Raw genomic sequence first — 20,614 nt, 5'->3', positions numbered from 1 at the left:
TTCAAAATCAGCGTACCAAGAGATGCCAGGTATGTCTCAGTTCTGCTCTGGTTCTGCCCTCATCTCCACTACGACTCCGCCTCAGATACCCGCACTAGTGCTATCAGTTCTTCAAACAGCACTTGGTGATACAACTACCTTATTGTGAAGTTGTCTTCATTTTGTGTCTGGTATTAAAAAAGGCGTTAAAAAAAAGTCTGAAATATGTTTTGCCTTCAGCTGTAGGAGCCTGTGTTAGAATACATATTTATTTATTACATCCGCCAACGACGTAATAAAATTATATTTTTATTTATTTGTCTGTTAGCAAGACTACGTCAAAACTACTTTGCAGATTTTCACCAAATTTGCACCACAGGTAGACATTAGGGCATGGAAGACTCCACTGAATGTTGGAGGTGAACCAGATCTAGATTCTGGATCAAGATTTCACTTTATAGATTTTGAAGGATTATGTCAAAACTACTTCACGGATTCTCACCAAATTTGCACCACAGATGGATATTGGGGCATTGAAGACTCCACTGTATTTAGGAAGTGATCTGGGTCCAGATCCAGATTCTGGATCAAGTTTCACTTTATATAGACCTTGAAGGATTATGTCAGAACTACTTTGTGGATTCTCACCAAATTTGCACCACAGATAGATATTAGGGCATGGAAGACTCCACTGAATTTTGGAGGTGATCCTGATCCGGATTGCCGGACATCAGAAATCTCCAATTGCTTTTGTTTATTGGTGCAGGTTGCTTTGGACAAGACTATTCAGAATTTGCAGCAGATGCACCTTGAATCCCATCAGCTTATCCATCAATGGGAAAATACTATCAAACAGAGGAAGCAGCGGGATTCTGAGATCCATCACTGCGCACTGGTAAGTTTGTGACCATTCGCTGAGAACAGAATATAGGTGCACAAAACAAAGCATATTAACATTCAGTGCCAGTGAACAGTGTATTCAAATCAAAGCACATGTTTGTAAATCTGGTTTGTTCTTAATCTTTCCAGCAACTTGCCCAAGCCAACCAGAACATCAGAGAGAAGAACAGCATCATTAAAGAGAAGGCACACTTACTGGGTGCTGTGAGGACCAACAGCAGGGAAACTGAGAGGAAAAAAGCCTTAAGTATGCAACAGAACACAAAACTCCAGCAAGAATTCAAGGAACTGGAGAGTAACTGCACCAAGCTGCAGGATGAGGTCAATTCCACCAAATAATTCAAGAAAAACTGCCACTGACTACATCATTTGTTCCAAACTGATGTAGCAGCTTAATTATGGTCCTCTGGTTGACTCTGTCTGCAGATGAAGACCTGCAAAGGTGCACTGGACATGAAAAGTGCTGATGTGAAGTCTGAGATGTCCCGCATATCCAGCATGAACCAAGAAATTGAGGACAACAATGCTAAGTCTGTGAAATGTTCAGTCTGTTGTTGCATATCATTTGACTACTTTGTGATGCACACACACATACTCCATTTATGTGTCTGTACATGTGCGTACTCTGTGTTCTAGGCTCAAGAAGGCCAGGATGCACAATGCTGCACTGGAGGAGAAACTGAAAGTGGTGACACAGACATCACTGACTGAGGAGGAGCGATCCAACCAGATGGACCAGGTTCTTGCCGACGAGGAACAGGCCATCAGTGTGAGACACCACACATGGAAGAATGTCACATGTTCAGATGATGTTTAACTTCTTCATCTCTGTACATTTCCTTCACTTTTAGCTCCTCCAGTAGTTTTATACGATCCACAGGGGCCAAAACACTTAAAAATTAAGACAACACCGGCAAACGAAGAAAACAAATGTTTTGTTGTGTTTACTGCTTTTCTGTTGTGGAGGTTTGCAAAGTATTTCTGTGTTTGCTTATGTTGTCTGACTTAGCAGCAGACGTATTACCAAATTAAATTGTTGCATGTGCTGTCGGTTGTATTTGTATTCTCTGTGTTTGCAAGCATTATCAATTTCCAAGATGTTTTTTGATGGAGCTGTCTGTTGGAGTCATGGCCCCGATCAGTCAACCAAGTTTCACTTCTTTTGTTCTGTTATCAGGAATATCATAAGATTTTCACACACCTTAGTGCACATTTTGGAAATTTACATCAGTGTGGATCCACAGAAGCAGTCGGCACATGCACGCACGCACACACACACAGCAAAAGTTCTGTTTATTTTTCAGTGTAATTGTGTTGTGGTGCATTCCTTTCAATAGGAGTTGGATATCCAGCTGTCTGAGCACAGGGATGAGCTTTTTAGATCAAAACAACATTATCAGACCCTCAAGACGAAGGAGAAGGATTGTGTTGCTCAGATATCGAGGAATAACGCTACATTGTCCGACCTGGAAAGGGAGCTGAGAAAACTGGAACTGCAGCTGTTAGAGCAGCAGCGAACCATGAACTCTCAGGCGTGTTTACCCGACGAGTCCAATGTTACACACCAGGGTAGAAATTCTCCACAGTTTGCTCACACTTTCCTGTATTGTGCAGGAGTCCCTCATCATTGTAATGAGAAATAAGTTGTCATACCTGAAGGGTGAAGATAACAGTGAGAAAAAAGAAATGGTCAAAAAGGAGATTGCTGAGCTGACCTGCACTCTAGAAGAAGAGAAGAAGACAGCCAAACTGATTACAGATGGTCTCAAGGAATGTGAGGTCAGCTCACCAGAATATTCTGCATATTCTGAAAACAGAATTGATGAAAAAAAATAACATTTTCACACCGATTCAGCTATAATTTCTAATTATAGAGTTGTAATTCCTGCAGTAAACATTTGTATTTTCTTTGGACAGGAAAGCGTTCGCTATTTCAGAAATGACGTGGAAAAAGCAGAAGCCCAGAAGAGAGATCTGACCGACAAAGTAGAGGAGCTGCAGTTGATTTGTAAAAATGGTGAAAAGGACCTGGTAAAATTCAGGCTCAGAAAAGAGGTAAGGAACTCACACACTTTGCACAAATGATGTTTGGAATATCCATTAAAGAACTTCTGCACTTACGTTTTACTTATATTGAAAATTTGTTTACAGGTGGCACACGTGCATAGCCATGTATGCTGCCAAAATTCCTATTCAGCAGTGGCAGACTTTTTGAAATCGTTCCTGGTGTCTTTGTACAATGCCACAGCCCCTTGGATGCTCTTCCTGTTTTATGTATTTCTGCCATCTTCTTTGAATTTTCCCAAGAAGTTGTTGTTCTTCAGTTGCCAGGCTCCAACTGCCTCCTGGGATAGTATAATGTAGTCCATTTACACACTGTGGAGACAGTAGATCATCCGGGTATCATTTGATAACTATTAAATGCCTGCTGAGTGACAGACATCCTACGGATTGTGGTATACTGCCTTTTGCTCTACTGTATGGTAAGCTAGTATGAGTATTCAAATGTAGCCGCTATGTCAATACTTCTCTTTAGGACACCATGGTGGAGCACAACATCGTGAAGATGCAGGTCATGCGTGTGAGAAATCTGCTGTACAACAAGACGGACAACATGATCTCCTTGGAGCAGAATCAGCTGGAGATGCAGAAAGCCCTGAAGGAGCGTGAGGAGGAGATCAGAGCATTCAAAGAGATGCTCATCAAACAGCACAGGACCTGTGATCAGGAGAAACAGGCACGCAGGTAAAACCTCAGTTTTGGTCAAAACTGGGCAATCAATTGTGATTAAATTAGCATGTTTCCTTTTCAGCGCCGAACTGAAAGAAACACTATCCAAGATTGAGACAATGAAGAAACGCTTAGAGGTGCTGACCTTTACCATAGCACCACCTAAGGGGGAAGAGGAGAAATCGCAGGCTTACTTCTTCATAAAGGTTGGAGGCTTTTGAGCTCGCCATCATTTTGAGTGTGAACAAGGGTGCAAAATGTGTTCCTGCAGTGCACCAAGTTAACTCACCATGGTGGGATTTTTATCAGGCTGTGCAAGAGAAAGAGGAGCTCAAGCGGGAGAGAGACAGTTTGGACGCCACAATTCAGAAGATGGAGCTGGACAATGAAGCGTTGGGAAACACTACTCAGTTGTTCAACAACAGTAACTCAGAACTTCACAAATCCCTAAAAGAAGCAACAGGGTCAAGTATGTATGGTGAATTTCACTGAAAATAAAATGAATGCTGATCAGTAATTGTAAGGAACTATTTCTTAGTCTCTCCTTTGTTAAATTAAACACAACAGTAGGAGTTGATCAGGCCAATTCCTCCCTGTGACTGAGCGGGTCACAGACAGGGAATCTGTTTTCACAGGAGTCCAGACTTTAAGCATGGTTTAAGATTAAAATGTAGCCTGCTGATAATGCATCTTTAATGTGGATAGCAGCCTGTGTTTGGAGTGAAAACCACTAATCTGACACACTAACCTTAAGAGAAAAAGTATGCTCAGTCCATCTGACAGTGTACAGGTAGATGGTACGATAGCAAAAGTCCTGTTAAAGACACACTACCCAGTTTTTAACTTAGCTTAAAAAGTACTCCAGGTGATGCACCTCTGTATATCTATACCAGTGGTGTCCAAAGTATTCCAGAAATGGCCAAGAGGGTTTAGGTTTTCTTTACAGCCACCGACTCCAGCAGGAGATTTCACTGATGAACTCATCTCATCTGCTCACAGTGATGTTAATCAGTGATTAACCAATTAAACTGATGGATTGCCTACTCCGGGTAGGGAACGTGGTCTTGCCCCAAGTGAAGGAGTTCAAATACCTCGAGGTATTGTTCACGAGTGAGGGGACAATGGAGCATGAAGTTGGTCAGAGAATCGGTGCAGCAGGGGTGGTGTTGCATTCGCTCTGCTGTACTGTTGTTACGAAAAGGGAGCTGAGCCACAAGGTGAAGCTTTCGATCTACTGGTCAATCTTTGTTCTTACTCTCGCCTATGGTCATGATGGTTGGGTCATGACTGAAAGAACAAGATCACAGGTACAAGAAGCCGAAATGGGCTTCCTTAGGAGGGTCTTTGGTGTCTCCCTTAGAGATAGGGTGAGAAGTTTGGTCATCTGTGGGGAGCTCAGAATAGAGCCGCTGCTCCTTTGCGTTGAAAGGAGCCCGCTGAGGTGGTTCAGGTATCTGGTAAGGATGCCCCCTGGGTGCCTCCCTGGGGAGGTGTTCTAGGCACGCCCATCTTGGAGGAGACCCTGGAGAAAACCAAGGACTAGGTGGAGAGATTATATCTCCACAGTGGCATGGGTACGCCTCAGGATCCCCCAGTCAGAGGTGGTCAATGTGGCCCGGTAAAGGGAAGTCTGGGGTCTCTTGCTGGAGCTGCTGCCCCCGCGACCCAGTCCCGGATAAGCGGTTGAAGATGAGAATATAAGTTGCAGGACATCCCAAACTAATAAAGAAAAAACATGACTTATACTCTGGAAAATACGGTACATCTTCATGAAGTGCTGCATAAAGATGTGGTTAGTTTAGTGTCCTTCTTGTTCTTTCATTATTGAAAGAAAAAATATAACATTACAAGCTTATACAGGTAGTTGGAAGCAGTAATTTGTCTACTTTTATTTTTATTATTTTATTTGGCTTTAGGATCAGAACACCAGGAAAAACTGAAGCTGGAGATGCAGCTGAGGATGGCTGAAGAGTTGCTGATGTTCAAGAATAAACAAGTTGAAGAGCTCCAAGAAAACCTAAAGGTTGAAGGCTTGTACTACTTCCACCATACTAATAATACTTTATAGAAAATGCATAGAAAGTGATTGAAAACTATACAGCTCTAAAATACAAAGGTGCATTATTTACTTTAACACATGTACATCATGTTAATTGTTGGTAGTTATGGTAATTTCTTTTTTATCACACTCTGTCAAACCCTAATGTTATCTTAAAAACAAGCCATTATACAGTAATTTGTAGTCAGTTGTAAGATAATGCTGGATTGTCCAAATCCACTCCCTTCATGTATTTGTTCATTTATCACTTGAGTAGTGGTTGAGCCCAGCCAATGTCAAGTGTGTGTACTTCAAGTGGAGAAAGTGGTGCTCCACTCTAGACTGGTAACCCGAGAGCGCCACTCGTACTGTACTCAAACCCAGACCAAAGGCATTTTATTTTTTTTTTTGGTTTCAGCAATTACTTGGGTTGCAGGTATGTGGCAAAAAAAAAAATTGACAGAGCCAGGAAACGGGTTGGAAATAGCAGTGGCGACTGGTGAAAAAAAATCTTGGTGGGGCTGGTGTGTCAATAAGCCACTTCAGCATTACAAGTACGCATGCGCAGCGGTCGGCGGCTATCAGGAGAAACAAAGCGGACGGAAGCGGATCTTTTCTCGTAATTACAAGATCAGTGGTCCAATGTTTTTTTTTATCCAGTGAGTGCAATACGCTTCCGTAACTGCAGCTGCGCACATGGCTTTGTTTGTCCCGATAGCCACCGACCGCCGCGCACGCGTACTTGTAATGCTGAAGTGGCTTATAGATTTCCCTGCCTAGGCCAGTACAGGCGTTCAAAAGAAGTCAGAAAATTACTACAATTTCACAATAATCATTTCATGTCTTTCTCAAAATCAGCAGTTTCACAGATAGTTAACCATTTACAGCTATATTAGGCCTCATTTATACTTTGGAAAGGAACAGTATCAAATACAATACAACACTCAAGTTCTTGAGCAAGGAACATTTCACCATTTGACACCAATTACACATAGTACACCAAACTGTACTGTACTGCCATTATCTTCAGACAAACAGATCCTGGGTTTCACAATGACACCCCCTTAATAGAAAACATCACCAAATTTCGACTCTTTCAAAACATGAAAAATTCCTCAGTTGACAAAAGAACATGATGTACATACTGCAATGTTCACGCCACCTTCCAAAAAGAGAGGGAGTGAAAGAGGTGGTGAGAGAGAGAGAGAGAGAGAGAATTAAGGTAATAATTTGCATGAACATTACTGAGTGGAATGGAGGCAAAATAAAGAAGCTAGAATAATTTAAATTGAGTAATTTGGCTAACTAGTAACACCAAAACCTTTAAATTAAATTGGTTAAAATTAATTATCATTGTAGAGGACAAAGCAAATTGAGTATACAAAACCACTTAATTAAATGCTTTGCTAAAATTGAGTTAGTCTGACTGTAAGTGTCTTGTGTGAACTCAGTAGTGGCTGAGTTAGAATTTCTTTAAAAAAACATGCAAATTGCTGTTTTAGGTTTGTTTGTTTTTTAACTGAACAAATCATTAATTTTAGACTGGTGAATACTCCAAAGAATAGTTCACTTCTGTGGGCTGATCCTCATTACATTTAAACTGAAATCAAAATGCCAGCACGGCTGCAGCTTTGTACACTGTTACAAACAGCCCCGATCCCCCCCTAACCGTTATAACTGGTCTGCTGTACCAATAAAGATCACAGCTTTGACCCCCTAAAGCAAACAAACATCACTCATTCGTTTTATCTTAAATTTTCATCCTCATTTCCCCACCAGGAGCAACATTCGGGTATAAATCCTAACAGCTTGTCAGCTCACCTGAGCTGAAGTGCAATCCAAAGGCGAGTCAGTCCGCAGCTGAAAACCACCAAGGACATAATGGCCAGGAGGAGCATGCAGCAATCGTAAAGTCCCAAAGTTCTTCAACTTACTCCAGACGTCGGTGGGGTTTCTGTTTCTCCCAAAAACAGCAGCATTTTGATAAATCCACGGGCGACCCAAGCCATTAAATTTGGCGATGCTGATTGGCCAGATATTTATTATATTTCCTTAGCAACCACACACAATTTGTCCGTGGGCGACAATTCTGTCACCCACAAGATAATAAATTTGCTGATGCTGATTGGCCAAATATTTATTATTTTCCTTAGCAACATACACAATTGCTGCACTTCAAGGGGCTGATGAGTGAGCGCCCAAGAAGAGAAATGATACATTCTGTGCTTCTGTCGGTGGAAATGCATTGAATGAGAGTTAGTTGGTGGAAATGTTTTAATAATTTAGTTTACATGTAGGCACATACTATTAAGCAAAACTGATGTTGATAATACTTTTTAAAACTATATACTTTATAATTTTTCCCCTCCACATCTGGAAGGGCGGTGCCCCAGCCCCCCCTATGGGCCAGCCACCACTGGGAAATAGACACATTCATCCAGATAGGCCACATAGATCACTGCCTAGAGTGCCACCTGCTGGAGGGGTGCTACTACAAGCCCTAAAAAAAACTACCGCCTTCACATTGAAGTGTGTCTGATTGTCCATAACAAGTAAAACTGTGATCAGACAGCACAGATCCTTTATAACTTTGTCTAAATCGGGCAAGTCCAAATTTTCTTCCTAAAGTTGTCAAATCATTTTTTTTTTTTTACAAGTTTCGGAGCTTTCCTGACAATGCATGATTTCTTAATCCTGCTAATTTATTTTGTTAGCCTGTTGTTGAGATTTGACGTGGACCTGGCAGGGAAAAAATAGTATTGCACCATGTGAAGATGTGTATGAAGGAAAACAACCGATATCTTCAATGGAAGACAGTTGGATTTTTAAAATTTTATTTATTACATAATAATTACAATTACATGTATGGAGTTTGACCAGTTTAAGTCTGGAATTTCATCACTAAAAATTTACTACTGTGACATATATTACATTAAAACAACTTGAATAGTGGAACAGGAAGTATTATGTTGTAAATTTGCACACAGATATCTTTTTATTTTTTAATATAAAGAAAAAGATCACATAAGTGGCCCTTTGGGGTCACCGTGTGAGTAGAGTGCATCTGGAAAGTATTTACATTGCTTCACTTTTTCCACATTTTATTATGTTACAGCCTTTTTCCAGAATAGAGTAAATACAGTTATTTTTTGTTTGTTTGTTTTTTTGGGGTTTTTTTGTTTTTTGCAAACACTCTGTAATGTTGTTTTTACAACAGGAATCAGTGAATCTGAAAACTATAAATATTGGAGGGTTGGGGGCGATGCAGACAAGATGGAATAATGTTACACAAACAGGACCAAGAAGTAACTGTGTACCATTATAATAGAGAAAAAATATTAACACATTTTTTGAAACAGGAAATATTTTCCAGATTGCACAGCTTTGCACATACAGTAGTGTTCAGAATAATAGTAGTGCTATGTGACTAAAAAGATTAATCCAGGTTTTGAGTATATTTCTTATTGTTACATGGGAAACAAGGTACCAGTAGATTCAGTAGATTCTCACAAATCCAACAACACCAAGCATTCATGATATGCACACTCTTAAGGCTATGAAATTGGGCTATTAGTAAAAAAAAAGTAGAAAAGGGGGTGTTCACAATAATAGTAGTGTGGCATTCAGTCAGTGAGTTTGTCAATTTTGTGGAACAAACAGGTGTGAATCAGGTGTCCCCTATTTAAGGATGAAGCCAGCACCTGTTGAACATGCTTTTCTCTTTGAAAGCCTGAAAAATGGGACGTTCAAGACATTGTTCAGAATAACAGCATAGTTTGATTAAAAAGTTGATTGGAGAGGGGAAAACGTATACACAGGTGCAAAAAATTATAGGCTGTTCATCTACAATGATCTCCAATGCTTTAAAATGGACTAAAAAACCAGAGACGTGTGGAAGAAAACGGAAAACAACCATCAAAATGGACAGAAGAATAACCAGAATGGCAAAGGCTCACCCATTGATCAGCTCCAGAATGATCAAAGACAGTCTGGAGTTACCTGTAAGTGCTGTGACAGTTAGAAGACGCCTGTGTGAAGCTAATTTATTTGCAAGAATCCCCCGCAAAGTCCCTCTGTTAAATAAAAGACGTGCAGAAGAGGTTACAATTTGCCAGAGAACACATCAACTGGCTTAAAGAGAGATGGAGGAATATTTTGTGGACTGATGAGAGTAAACTTGTTCTTTTTGGGTCCAAGGGCTGCAGACAGTTTGTGAGACGACCCCCAAACTCTGAATTCAAGCCACAGTTCACAGTGAAGACAGTGAAGCATGGTGGTGCAAGCATCATGATATGGGCATGTTTCACCTACTATGGTGTTGGGCCTATATATCGCATACCAGGTATCATGGATCAGTTTGGATATGTCAGAATACTTGAAGAGGTCATGTTGCCTTATGCTGAAGAGGACATGCCCTTGAAATGGGTGTTTCAATAAGACAATGACCCCAAGCACACTAGTAAACGAGCAAAATCTTGGTTCCAAACCAACAAAATTAATGCCTCGCAGATGTGAAGAAATCATGAAAAACTGTGGTTATACAACTAAATACTAGTTTAGTGATTCACAGGATTGCTAAAAAAGCAGTTTGAACATAATAGTTTTGAGTTTGTAGCATCAACAGCAGATGCTACTATTATTGTAATGCGACTATGCAGCAGATGCTACTATTACTTTTCTACTTTTTTTTTTTTACTAATAGCCCAATTTCATAGCCTTAAGAGGGTGCATATCATGAATGCTTGGTCTTGTTGGATTTGTGAGAATCTACTGAATCTACTGGTACCTTGTTTCCCATGTAACAATAAGAAATATACTCAAAACCTGGATTAGTCTTTTTAGTCACATAGCACTACTATTATTCTGAACACAACTGTATGTAACATCTCAAGTGTGTGTGTGTGTGTGTCTGTGCGTGCGTGTGCGTGCGTACATTTACGAACTTATCTTCATTTTTAGAAGCTGAACAGTGTCGAAGAGGATCAGCTACAAGAAGAGCGGAAAGCCACAGAGATCCTAAACCACACTAAGCTGCTCATCACTAAACTAAACAGAGATCTCGCTTCACAGCAACAACAAATAGACAGAGCCAGGAAACAGGTTGGAAATAGACACATCCCACACATATTTAATGTTGTTTAATTAACTAGAAAGTGTTGGTTATCAGTTTGAGTTGTTTGATTTCTTGACAGAAGCTGTGTACAGCAGATTTTTCAAATTCAGTTAGACTGAGATTTTTGAGAGTTTAAAGCTACAGTGTGTAGGATTTGGCATTCCTTAGCAGAAATGGAATATAGCATTCATAACCATCTATTCATTTCTATATAGCTTAGAATGAACCCTTCATGTCTACATGGGAGTGGGCCCACACATGGAGGCCGCCATTTTGATATAGTAGGCCAGAAAGGACATATTTACTCCATCTTTTGCATTTTGTAGCAGGGCCAGAAGACGGGAGAAAAAAGAAGAGGAATCTGTGGTAGGTCCACAATATGCTGTCTACTGTGTGCTCGTGCAGGCTAATAGGTTTGAGAGCCTCATTTTTGAAGGCTCATACATACAGTTGTATGCAAAGGTTTGGGCACCCCTGATAATTATCATGATGTTCCTTTATAAATCATTGGTTGTCTGGATCAGAAATTTCAGTTAAATATATCATATAGCAGAAGTGCAATGAAGTTTCTAGTATTTACAGAAAGTGTACAATAATTATTTAAACAAAATTAGGCAGGTGCATAAATTTGGGCACCCTTGTCATTTTATTGATCATTGATTGAATACATTTAGCACTAATTATTGGAACACAAAATTGGTTTGGTAAGCTCATTGACCCTTGACCTCCGTACACAGGTGAATCCAATCATGAGAAAGGGTATTTAAGGTGGCCAATTGCAAATGTTTCTCCTCTTTGCCTCTCTTCTAATGAGTGGCAACATGGGAGCCTCTAAACAACTCTCAAATGACCTGAAAACAAAGATTGTTCAACATCACGATTTAGGGGAAGGATACAAAAAGCTATCTCAGAGATTTCAGCTGTCAGTTTCCATTGTGAGGAACATAGTGAGGAAATGTAAGACCACAGGCACAGTACTAGTTAAGGCCTGAAGTGGCAGGCCAAGAAAAATCTCAGATAAGCTGAAGCAAAGGATGGTGAGAACAGTCATAGTCAACCCTCAGACCTGCTCCATAGACCTACAACATGATCTTGCTGCAAATAGTGTCTCTGTGCATCGTTCAACTATACAGCGCACTTTGCACAAGGAGAAGCTGTATGATGCTGTAATGCAGAGGAAGCCTTTTCTGCGTACACGCCACAAACAAAGTTGCTTGAGGTATACTAAAGCACATTTAGACAAGCTAGCTTCATTTTGGAATAAGATGCTGTGGACTGATGAAACTAAAATTGAGTTATTTGGACATAACAACCCTGAAAAAGAACACAGCATTCCAAGAAAAACACTTGCTACCTACAGTAAAATGTGGAGGTGTTTCCATCATGCTGTGGTGCAGGTACTGGGAATCTTGTTAAAGTTGAGGGTCACATGGATTCCAGTCAATATCATCTGATTCTTGAGAACAATGTTCATGAATCACTGACAAAGTTGAAGTTGCACTGGAGCTGGATCTTTCAACAAGACAACGACCCTAAACACTGCTCAAAATTTACTGAGGCATTCATGCAGAGGAACAAGTACAATGTTCTGGAATGGCCATCTCAGTCCCCAGACCTGAATATTATTGAAAATCTGTGGTGTGATTTTAAGCGGGCTGTCCATGCTCAGAAACCAACAAACCTGAGATGTTTTGTAAATAAGAATGGTCCAAAATACTTTCAACCAGAATCCAGACTCTCATTGGAAGCTATAGGAAGTGTTTAGAGTCTGTTATTTCTGCAAAAGGAGGATCTACTAAATATTGATGTATTTTTTTCTGTTGGGGTGCTCAAATTTATGCACCTGCCTAATTTTGTTTAAAGAATTATTGCACACTTTCTGTAAATCCTATAAACTTAATTTTACTTCTCAAATATCATTGTGTTTGTCTGCTATATGATACATTTAACTGTAATTGCTGATCCAAACAACCAATGATTTATAAAGGAAAATCGGGGAAATCATCAGGGGTGCCCAAATGTTTACATACAACTGTATTTCTTATCATAGAAATGGCAAGAGAGAATGAATCCCTGTTGCTAAAGAAGCAAAAATGTGAAGGAAAACAAAATCATGACTGGTTACTGCATAATACAATCAGCAATCTCACCACTAGATGACACTAACTCTTACACACGGTAGCTTTAAGGTTTAACAGCAATTATATCATTATTACTTTATCATGTTAGGCTGAGGAAGATTTTGAGAAACAAAACCACCACTTATCCAACCCCGCCCACATCAAATACAGTGTATTTACACACAAACGGACACAGGGGCCACAGTAAATTATAATCTAATGTGGTCTACAGGCCAGATCTCTTTCTCTTCTCTTCTCTTCTCTTCTCTTCTCTTCTCTTCTCTTCTCTTCTCTTCTCTCTGTGTTGTATACAGGTGCACAAGAATTGAGGCATTTGTCAGCAGTTAATTTCTTTTACTATGTATTGTTATTGCCAGATCTTGAAGTTGACCAACCGGATTCACTCTGCAGCAAACACGAGAACGGAAACCTCTGATGAAAAGGACGTCAAGCTGAGGGAAATAAGAGAATTCAACAAAAATCTAAACGCTATGCTTAATGAGGCCATGGAGTGCAAACCTGAACTGAGACCTGTGCTCGAGATGTATTTTCTGCAGGTATCAAATGAGTGTCACCGCGCTGTATTTACATTCACAATGTTAATTTACGGTTTGGTCCATAAGTATTTGGACAGTGACACTTGTGTCATTAACCATTTACCATTACAGTCATTTCTGTACATAATCCCTCCATCTTTAGAGCCTATAAGTGATTGGATTGACTAATTATCAGGATTATTATTTTTTAATTTGTGTTATTAAATTTCCTTAAAAAATATGATCAAGTAACAGAACAAGGTGTCAATCAGCTCTTAGACCATATAGCCTCCGTTATTCAGTCCAGAACCTTTTGTCTTTGTGACAAGTTATATAAATAGTCCACTTCTACTATTTTCCCTAACATGAAGACTGCTGCAGTCTTAAATTATGTGTAGTGTAAATATCACCATTTCTTGTAATTCTTCAATAATGTCCAGTCAGTCTCTTAAAGTGTGTGTGTTGGGGAGGGGGGGTTCCTCCTACTTACACCATTTCCTTGTAACGGGTTTCTTTGATGTTGCTAGAAGTCTCTTTCCACATTCTAGAGCTGGAAGTTATTTGCTGTGTTTTGCATATTTGAAACCATTTCAAACCATTTGTTCCCACTTTGTTTTGTAGTTCTTTTTCCTCACTTATCAGGATTATTTATACCCATAATCACTTTTACAGTATGTTTTCTTTAGCTAAGTCCAGGGGTGCATACATGAACATTTCCAAGTCACTGATAAGGTCTCTGACTTAATTGATATCAACCATTAATGAATACAAACTGTCAAGTTTGACTGTACTGTCAAGAGTCAGCAATTCTAAAACCTGAGTGACCTTCAAGAAGGAAGCTTGTGAGGGAAGTCAACAACACACCCAGACACGTGTGTAGGGGTGATAGGCTTCTGTGACTGTGATCGAAGGAAATGCATAGTGCAACTTTTGTCTGTTGTATGAACAGCTTCATGGTGGAGTGAAGCACAGAAAAAGATTTTCATGAAAAATAGATAAGATCTAGGCTCGAGTCTCCCATGTGCCTTCTAGCAAACTGTAGCTGCAATTTAAAGTCCTCTTTAAAGAAATCTAAACACTGTTTACTTTGAGAGGCATGAAGATAGGAACCATCATCACAATCATACTTGCTGTCTCAATTTTTTTTATTTCTGCTTGATCTTCCAGGTCAACCAGCTTCTTCCATCTTCTGTTTCCACACCGATCAGCTCCAAGACAAATTCTGCCCGCAGCTCCATCGTTGTCAGGTCAGACTACAACTGCAAAGCCTTCTATTTTGAAGGTGTATTTAAACATTATAAAAATTTAATGCAGTGCTAAAATACCCTCGGCCATATCAGCTTTGTGTTCTTTAGAATTTGCAGTTGTTTAATGTCATTGTTGTTTAGTGTCATTAAGATTCTATCGTCTTACGTACAATTTGTACATGTTCAATAAAGCCTCTCTGTCAATCAAAAACAATATTTACATTTTAAAAGTGGAAGTTGTGCAAATCAAGGAATATATGTAGGTCACCCTCTGTGTATTTGCAGGTATTAATGAGACATTTAACTGCATAGGAATTTAGCTTTGAGTTAGTATAAGGTAGCATTCACGCTAACGTCTGCGAAATGTCTTGTAAATTACTCCAGAAGTGTTATCAGGTTACAAAAACAACATTTTCAGCTTTACAAGAATTTATTTCTCTCTAGCTTTTACATAATATACGACAAAGAGGATATAGTTACACACAAATGAAACAGAGTTTTGCAGCGAGCTACCTGTGATGTCACCATGCTCACATCTGCAAAATGTCTTGTAAATAATTTCAGAGGTATTATTAGGTTTCAAAAATGGTGTTTTCAGTTTTAGAAGTGTTTATTTCTCACTCACTTTTACATAATATATGACAAACGTGTATCAGTGGTGTTCAAAAATATTCCAGAAAGGGCCGAGAGGGTGCAGGTTTTCTTTGTAGCCACTGATATACAGCAGGTGATTTCAATGATGAACTCATCCCATCTGCTGAAAGTGATGCTAGTCAGTGAAGTCGCCTGCTGGAGTGGAGAAAACCTCTCCCCTTTCTGGAATGTCTTCTAACGTTTGAAGCAGTTGTATAAAACTGATCTTCCTGCCAGGATAATGGACCGTTCTGGTGTCAGCATTCTGGTAGCTGATCTGTCTGTCAGCTGCAAACCACAGAATCACTGTGAGATTCTAAAGGTAGTGAATCAGCTGAGTCTGGGTAAAGCTAGAGGAATCTGTGGTCTTGGGGCTTGCCTCCTTCAGGCAGGTGGACATTCTTTTTTTTTTTGTGTTGGAAGCAGGCTATGCTAGAGTTTGAGAGACAGGTATCATCCTAACAGACAGTGGTGGGCACAGATAACCAAAAAATTAACTTCGATAACAGATAAAGTAAAGATAAAACAATAAACCACCCAAAAATGTATCGGAAGTTACAGATAACCGATAACAGATAAATTCCAATATTATCTCTGGCACATTTACAACTACTTGTGGAAGCCTACAGCGACCCTAATAGGGGTCAGGGTCTAGGAACCAACCACAATATCTCAAGGCCTGGAAAGCCAACAATTGAGTTGAACGTGAAGGAACCTACATGGCAGGAGGTTAAGGACATCGTCCGTAAAGCCAAATCTTCAGCTGCCACTCACTGCGGGCCCACCAACTGGAGGGTGTCGTGGTTTAGGGCTGAAACACCCAGAGAAGGTTGGATACCACCTGATGACATCTGCCCCAGGCCTAAAGCTACAGCTACCTGCTAAGGTAGCTGAGGAAGGCACTAATAAGTGTATTCATTAAGTCATCTCTGGGTTACCAGTGGCTTCTAGGAATTAGACTAGATGACAACTGAGAAAGGTCGGTGACGCTGGAGAGACAGCTGACCTCCAGGAAAGACTGGCGTGGGCACACAGGGCTAGCTATCCTGTGAGCAGCACTCGCAAGAGGGCACCAACCCAAGCTACAAAGGAATTAAATGAACAATACCCCCAGAGTCTCCCGAGAGGGGGGGCGGAAGAGAGGCTCAATGGGACGGATATAACGGTATCGGCCAGGACAAGGAACATGACTACGAGAAAGCTTAAGCAATCTACATTGACTGGAGTGGAGTACACTGTACGGTGCCATTGCGGGAAGATCTGCAAAAGCACCAGAGGACTTAAGCAACACCAGAGCAGGTCTAAGTGTGGAACATCAGCAACCCCAGTGCAGCGCACAGACCCAGAGTCTGGTCAGACGATGGAGACCTACAGCCAGGAAGCACCCCATAGTGCTGAAGATCTCTCCGCACCTGAGTTGCCTCAGCACCAGAAACCTGCTAATGTGAACCCCCCTCCAGTAACCTCAACCCAATTGGCGAAGCGAGAGAGGATTAGATGGCCAAAGATGGTAGACGATAAGGCGTGGATACAACTGGAGGATGATATTGAAGGTATTTTGGAAGTAACCGTAGCAGGGTCGGTACATAGGAAGATAGATGCAATTACCACCATAATATACAACCTTGCCAAGGAACGGTTTGGTACAATAGAGCAGAAAGGCCAATGCCAACCGCAGCAGCACCCAAATAGGAGGGAGAGGGAGATTCGTCAGCTAAGGAGCGAGATAAAGGCGCTGAGCAAACGGTTCAAGACCAGCTCACTGACCGAGAGAGAAGGTATTAGAGATCTAACAACTGAGCTGCGAGGACAGCTGCGTAGGCTCAGAAGAGCAGAACAGCTTCGGAAGCAGCGTCGGAAAAAAGAGAAGAAGAGAGCTCAGTTTGTAAGAGACCCATACAGCTTCACTAAGACACTTCTCGGCCAACAAAGATCTGGCTCACTCTCCAGCTCTAAGTCGGAGGTAGAAGAGTTCCTTGTGGAAGCCTACAGCGACCCTAATAGGGGTCAGGGTCTAGGAACCAACCACAATATCTCAAGGCCTGGAAAGCCAACAATTGAGTTGAACATGAAGGAACCTACATGGCAGGAGGTTAAGGACATCGTCCGTAAAGCCAAATCTTCAGCTGCCCCTGGCCCAAGTGGTATACCATATAAGGTATACAAGAAATGTCCCAAACTCCTTAGGAGGTTGTGGAAAATTATGAGGAAGATCTGGGCCAAGGGCATAATTCCACCCAGCTAGAAACTGGCGGAGGGATGTTTTGTTCCAAAGGAGGAGAGGTCCTCCACAATCTCTCAGTTTAGGGCAATCTCTCTCCTTAGTGTAGAGTGTAAGATCTTTTTTTTTGGTTCTGGCACGAAGAATTACCACCTATATGATACAAAACCAATATATCAATACATCTATCCAGAAAGGTGGTATCCCAGGCTTTTCGGGCTGTCTGGAACACACCTCGATGATTAGTCAATTGATTCAAGAAGCAAGGCAGAAGAAAAGTGACCTAACAGTCGTCTGGTTAGATCTTGCCAACGCTTATGGGTCAATTTCACATAACCTCATCCAAGAAGGGCTTGACCATTATTCCATTCCTATGGCAATTCGAGGCTTGATTAACAACTATCTTGCGGGATTTCGACTTAGGTTTGCATCAGCGCTCTTTACCACCAGTTGGCTGGACCTCCAAAAGGGGATTCCAACAGGGTGTACCATCTCCCCCATCTTGTTCATTATGGGAATGAACTTATTGTTATCCGCAGCAGAGGGCATAACCCGGGGTCCCAAGTTGGAATCCAGTGTAGAGCAGCCAGTGCTGCGAGCATTCATGGACGACATCACTGTAACAACTGTGACGCACGTCCAAGCAAGATGGGTGCTGGAAACCTTGGGTAGTGTCGCCACCTGGGCAGGTATGCTGTTTAAAGCCAGGAAGTCTAGGAATATGGTCATTAGGAAGGGTAGAGTCACCAGCAAGTTTAGCCTCAAAGTCCAGGGTGAGGTCATTCCATCCATCGAGGGCAGCCCAATAAAATGCCTGGGAAAATGGTTCAATGCGTCGATGACGGATGGAGCCAATGTTGCTGAGGCTGTGAAGCAGACTGAGGAATGGCTGAAGAAGATAGATAAGTCTTTACTCCCGGGCAAGTTCAAGACCTGGCTGTATCAACATGGCCTCTTGCCCAGCCTACTTTGGCTATTCACAGTCTATGAGTTTCCCATGACTACCATCGAGGTCATTGAGAGGAAGATCAACAAGCACCTGCGGAGGTGGCTGGGAATTCCCCCAAGCTTCTCAGCAGTGGGCCTTTACATCCGGTCTGGTCAATTGCAACTCCCCCTGTCATCAGTTGTTGAGGAGTACAAGGTGGCAAAATGCAGGGTCGTCCTAAGCTTGAGGAATTCTAACGATGACCTCATTAAACAAGCGGGCATTACAACTAGGTCTGGACGCAAATGGTCTGCCAACACAGCTGTGGAACAGGCCATCGGTTCCCTGAAGTTGCGGGATATTGCTGGCAACCAGTGCGTCCATCGACAAGGTTTCGGCTCTGCACAATTTCAAACTTGGGGAGGCGCAAACATGAGAACCAGGCGAGGCATGGTGCAGGCAGAAGTGAGGAACAGGGAGGAGGAGAAGCGAGTAGCCAGAGCAGTGCAGCAAGGATCCCAGGGGGCCTGGACAAAATGGGATTTGCCTAGGCGCAAAGTCACGTGGAGAGAGCTGTGGCGCCTGGAGCCATACCGCATCTCCTTCCTCTTGCGGTCGGTCTATGACACCCTCCCCTCTCCAGTACATCTGCACACATGGGGGCTAAGAGAGGATCCACTTTGCAAGTTGTGCAGCCAGAAGGGGACTCTGGCCCACATACTCTCTGGGTGTAAAATATCTTTGACCCAGGGGCGGTATAGATGGCGCCATGACAAAGTGCTCCTCTCATTGGCTGATACCATAGAGCGGGAGAGAGTCAAGAAGAGACCAGTTCACACAACTGCAGGAAGAATGATCACCTTCCTTAAGGAAGGAGCCAGGCCTGTACAGACCACCAAAAGGATAAGACCCAGCATACTTCATGCCGCAAGCTCCTGGGAGATGAGGGTGGATGTAGGGAGTAGGTTGCAGTTTCCCGAGGTGGTGCAAACATCCCTCCGCCCCGACATAGTGCTGTGGTCGGCAAAAGACCAGAAGATAATCCTGGTCGAGCTAACGGTGCCATGGGAAGAGGGCTGCGAGGAGGCCCACGAAAGGAAAGCTGCAAAATACCAACGTCTGGCCCAAGAATGTCGAGACAGGGGCTGGCAGGCATGGGTTTTCCCTGTAGAGATAGGGTGTAGAAAGGGCTCGTTTTTCCCTCTCTGAAAAGCAAAGTGTGTTCACTACGACTAGAAATAATGTACAGTGTTGCACTGTTCTCTGTATCGCCAAGATACTCGCAAGTGTCATTCTCAGCGGGGTTCAGACCCGGGTACTTTCTATACAATGAGTGGAACAGTCTCGCTTCATATTCAGGAAATTAGCAATCATCTAGCTAGCTATGCGAGTACTCGCTGAACACAGTGTTGAACGTTGGGAGTTCTTCTTTGTAGCCTATATAGATTTTTGCAAAGCTAACAACTCTGTGGGACATCCTGAGAATTCACAATATCCCGAACAATTTGCTGGATATTATAACTGGCCTATTGCATTCATCAGGGATCTGTTCTGGTTCCTATTCTGTTCACCACTTGCACAGAGTGAGTGTTGGTTAAGGTCCTGGAATCTTAGGTGCCTTTGTCATTGAGGAAAGAGTCACTGACCTGGACTTGATGGACAATGTGTGTTATGGAATAAATGGATGCCCTGAATACATCACTTGAGATGCTGAGGGATTAGTCAGAATGTCTGGATGTGTAATGATCCTAGACCAAGACTAAGATCCAGGCTTTCAGTGACTTCCTGGACTCAAAACTGTACCTGTTTGTGGTTAAAGTGTCATACTTGTTCAGATATTCATTTATCTCGACAGTGACATTCATAACTCTGGGTCCTTTTCTGTAGAATTTAAGAGATGTCTGGGAAGGCCGTAAGAAATTATGAGCTCAACGGACAGAGGAGTTTGGTGCTTCCAGTTTTACTACTTGGTCTCTACAAAGAATTTTTAGGTACAGCTGGAATGACTTTGTATTAAATGAACCATTACTTAGGGAGACTCAGATGAGCTGTACTACTTAGTGACTCCATATCAACTTTTTGGACACGTGGTGTGTTCCTCTGTGCATGGACCAATGTGCCGATGCTTCAAAGTTGAAGACCTCAGCAACTGGAAAAGGCCAAAGGAAC

The 20,614-nt window shown here is 41.8% G+C and overlaps 1 protein-coding gene across 1 annotated transcript in view; it reads left to right on the top strand.

Moving 5' to 3' along the window:
* ccdc39 (coiled-coil domain containing 39) overlaps positions 1 to 20,614 on the top strand; it is a 31,454-nt gene that overhangs the window by 10,108 nt on the left and 732 nt on the right. Inside the window, exons 6-19 of the mRNA XM_034188862.1 lie at positions 746 to 874; positions 1,009 to 1,200; positions 1,306 to 1,409; positions 1,516 to 1,648; positions 2,217 to 2,411; positions 2,494 to 2,658; positions 2,797 to 2,934; positions 3,416 to 3,624; positions 3,692 to 3,815; positions 3,919 to 4,078; positions 5,526 to 5,632; positions 10,607 to 10,747; positions 13,258 to 13,437; positions 14,584 to 14,663. Coding sequence (XP_034044753.1) covers positions 746 to 874; positions 1,009 to 1,200; positions 1,306 to 1,409; positions 1,516 to 1,648; positions 2,217 to 2,411; positions 2,494 to 2,658; positions 2,797 to 2,934; positions 3,416 to 3,624; positions 3,692 to 3,815; positions 3,919 to 4,078; positions 5,526 to 5,632; positions 10,607 to 10,747; positions 13,258 to 13,437; positions 14,584 to 14,663 — 2,057 coding nt within the window. The remainder of the gene's footprint in view (positions 1 to 745; positions 875 to 1,008; positions 1,201 to 1,305; positions 1,410 to 1,515; positions 1,649 to 2,216; positions 2,412 to 2,493; positions 2,659 to 2,796; positions 2,935 to 3,415; positions 3,625 to 3,691; positions 3,816 to 3,918; positions 4,079 to 5,525; positions 5,633 to 10,606; positions 10,748 to 13,257; positions 13,438 to 14,583; positions 14,664 to 20,614) is intronic.

This window comes from Thalassophryne amazonica, chromosome 15 (genome assembly GCF_902500255.1).
Source record: "Thalassophryne amazonica chromosome 15, fThaAma1.1, whole genome shotgun sequence".
NCBI classification, from domain to species: Eukaryota; Metazoa; Chordata; class Actinopteri; order Batrachoidiformes; family Batrachoididae; genus Thalassophryne; species Thalassophryne amazonica.
The sequence above is the reverse complement of the archived record's forward strand: the minus strand, read 5'-3'. Positions and strand labels throughout refer to the sequence as shown.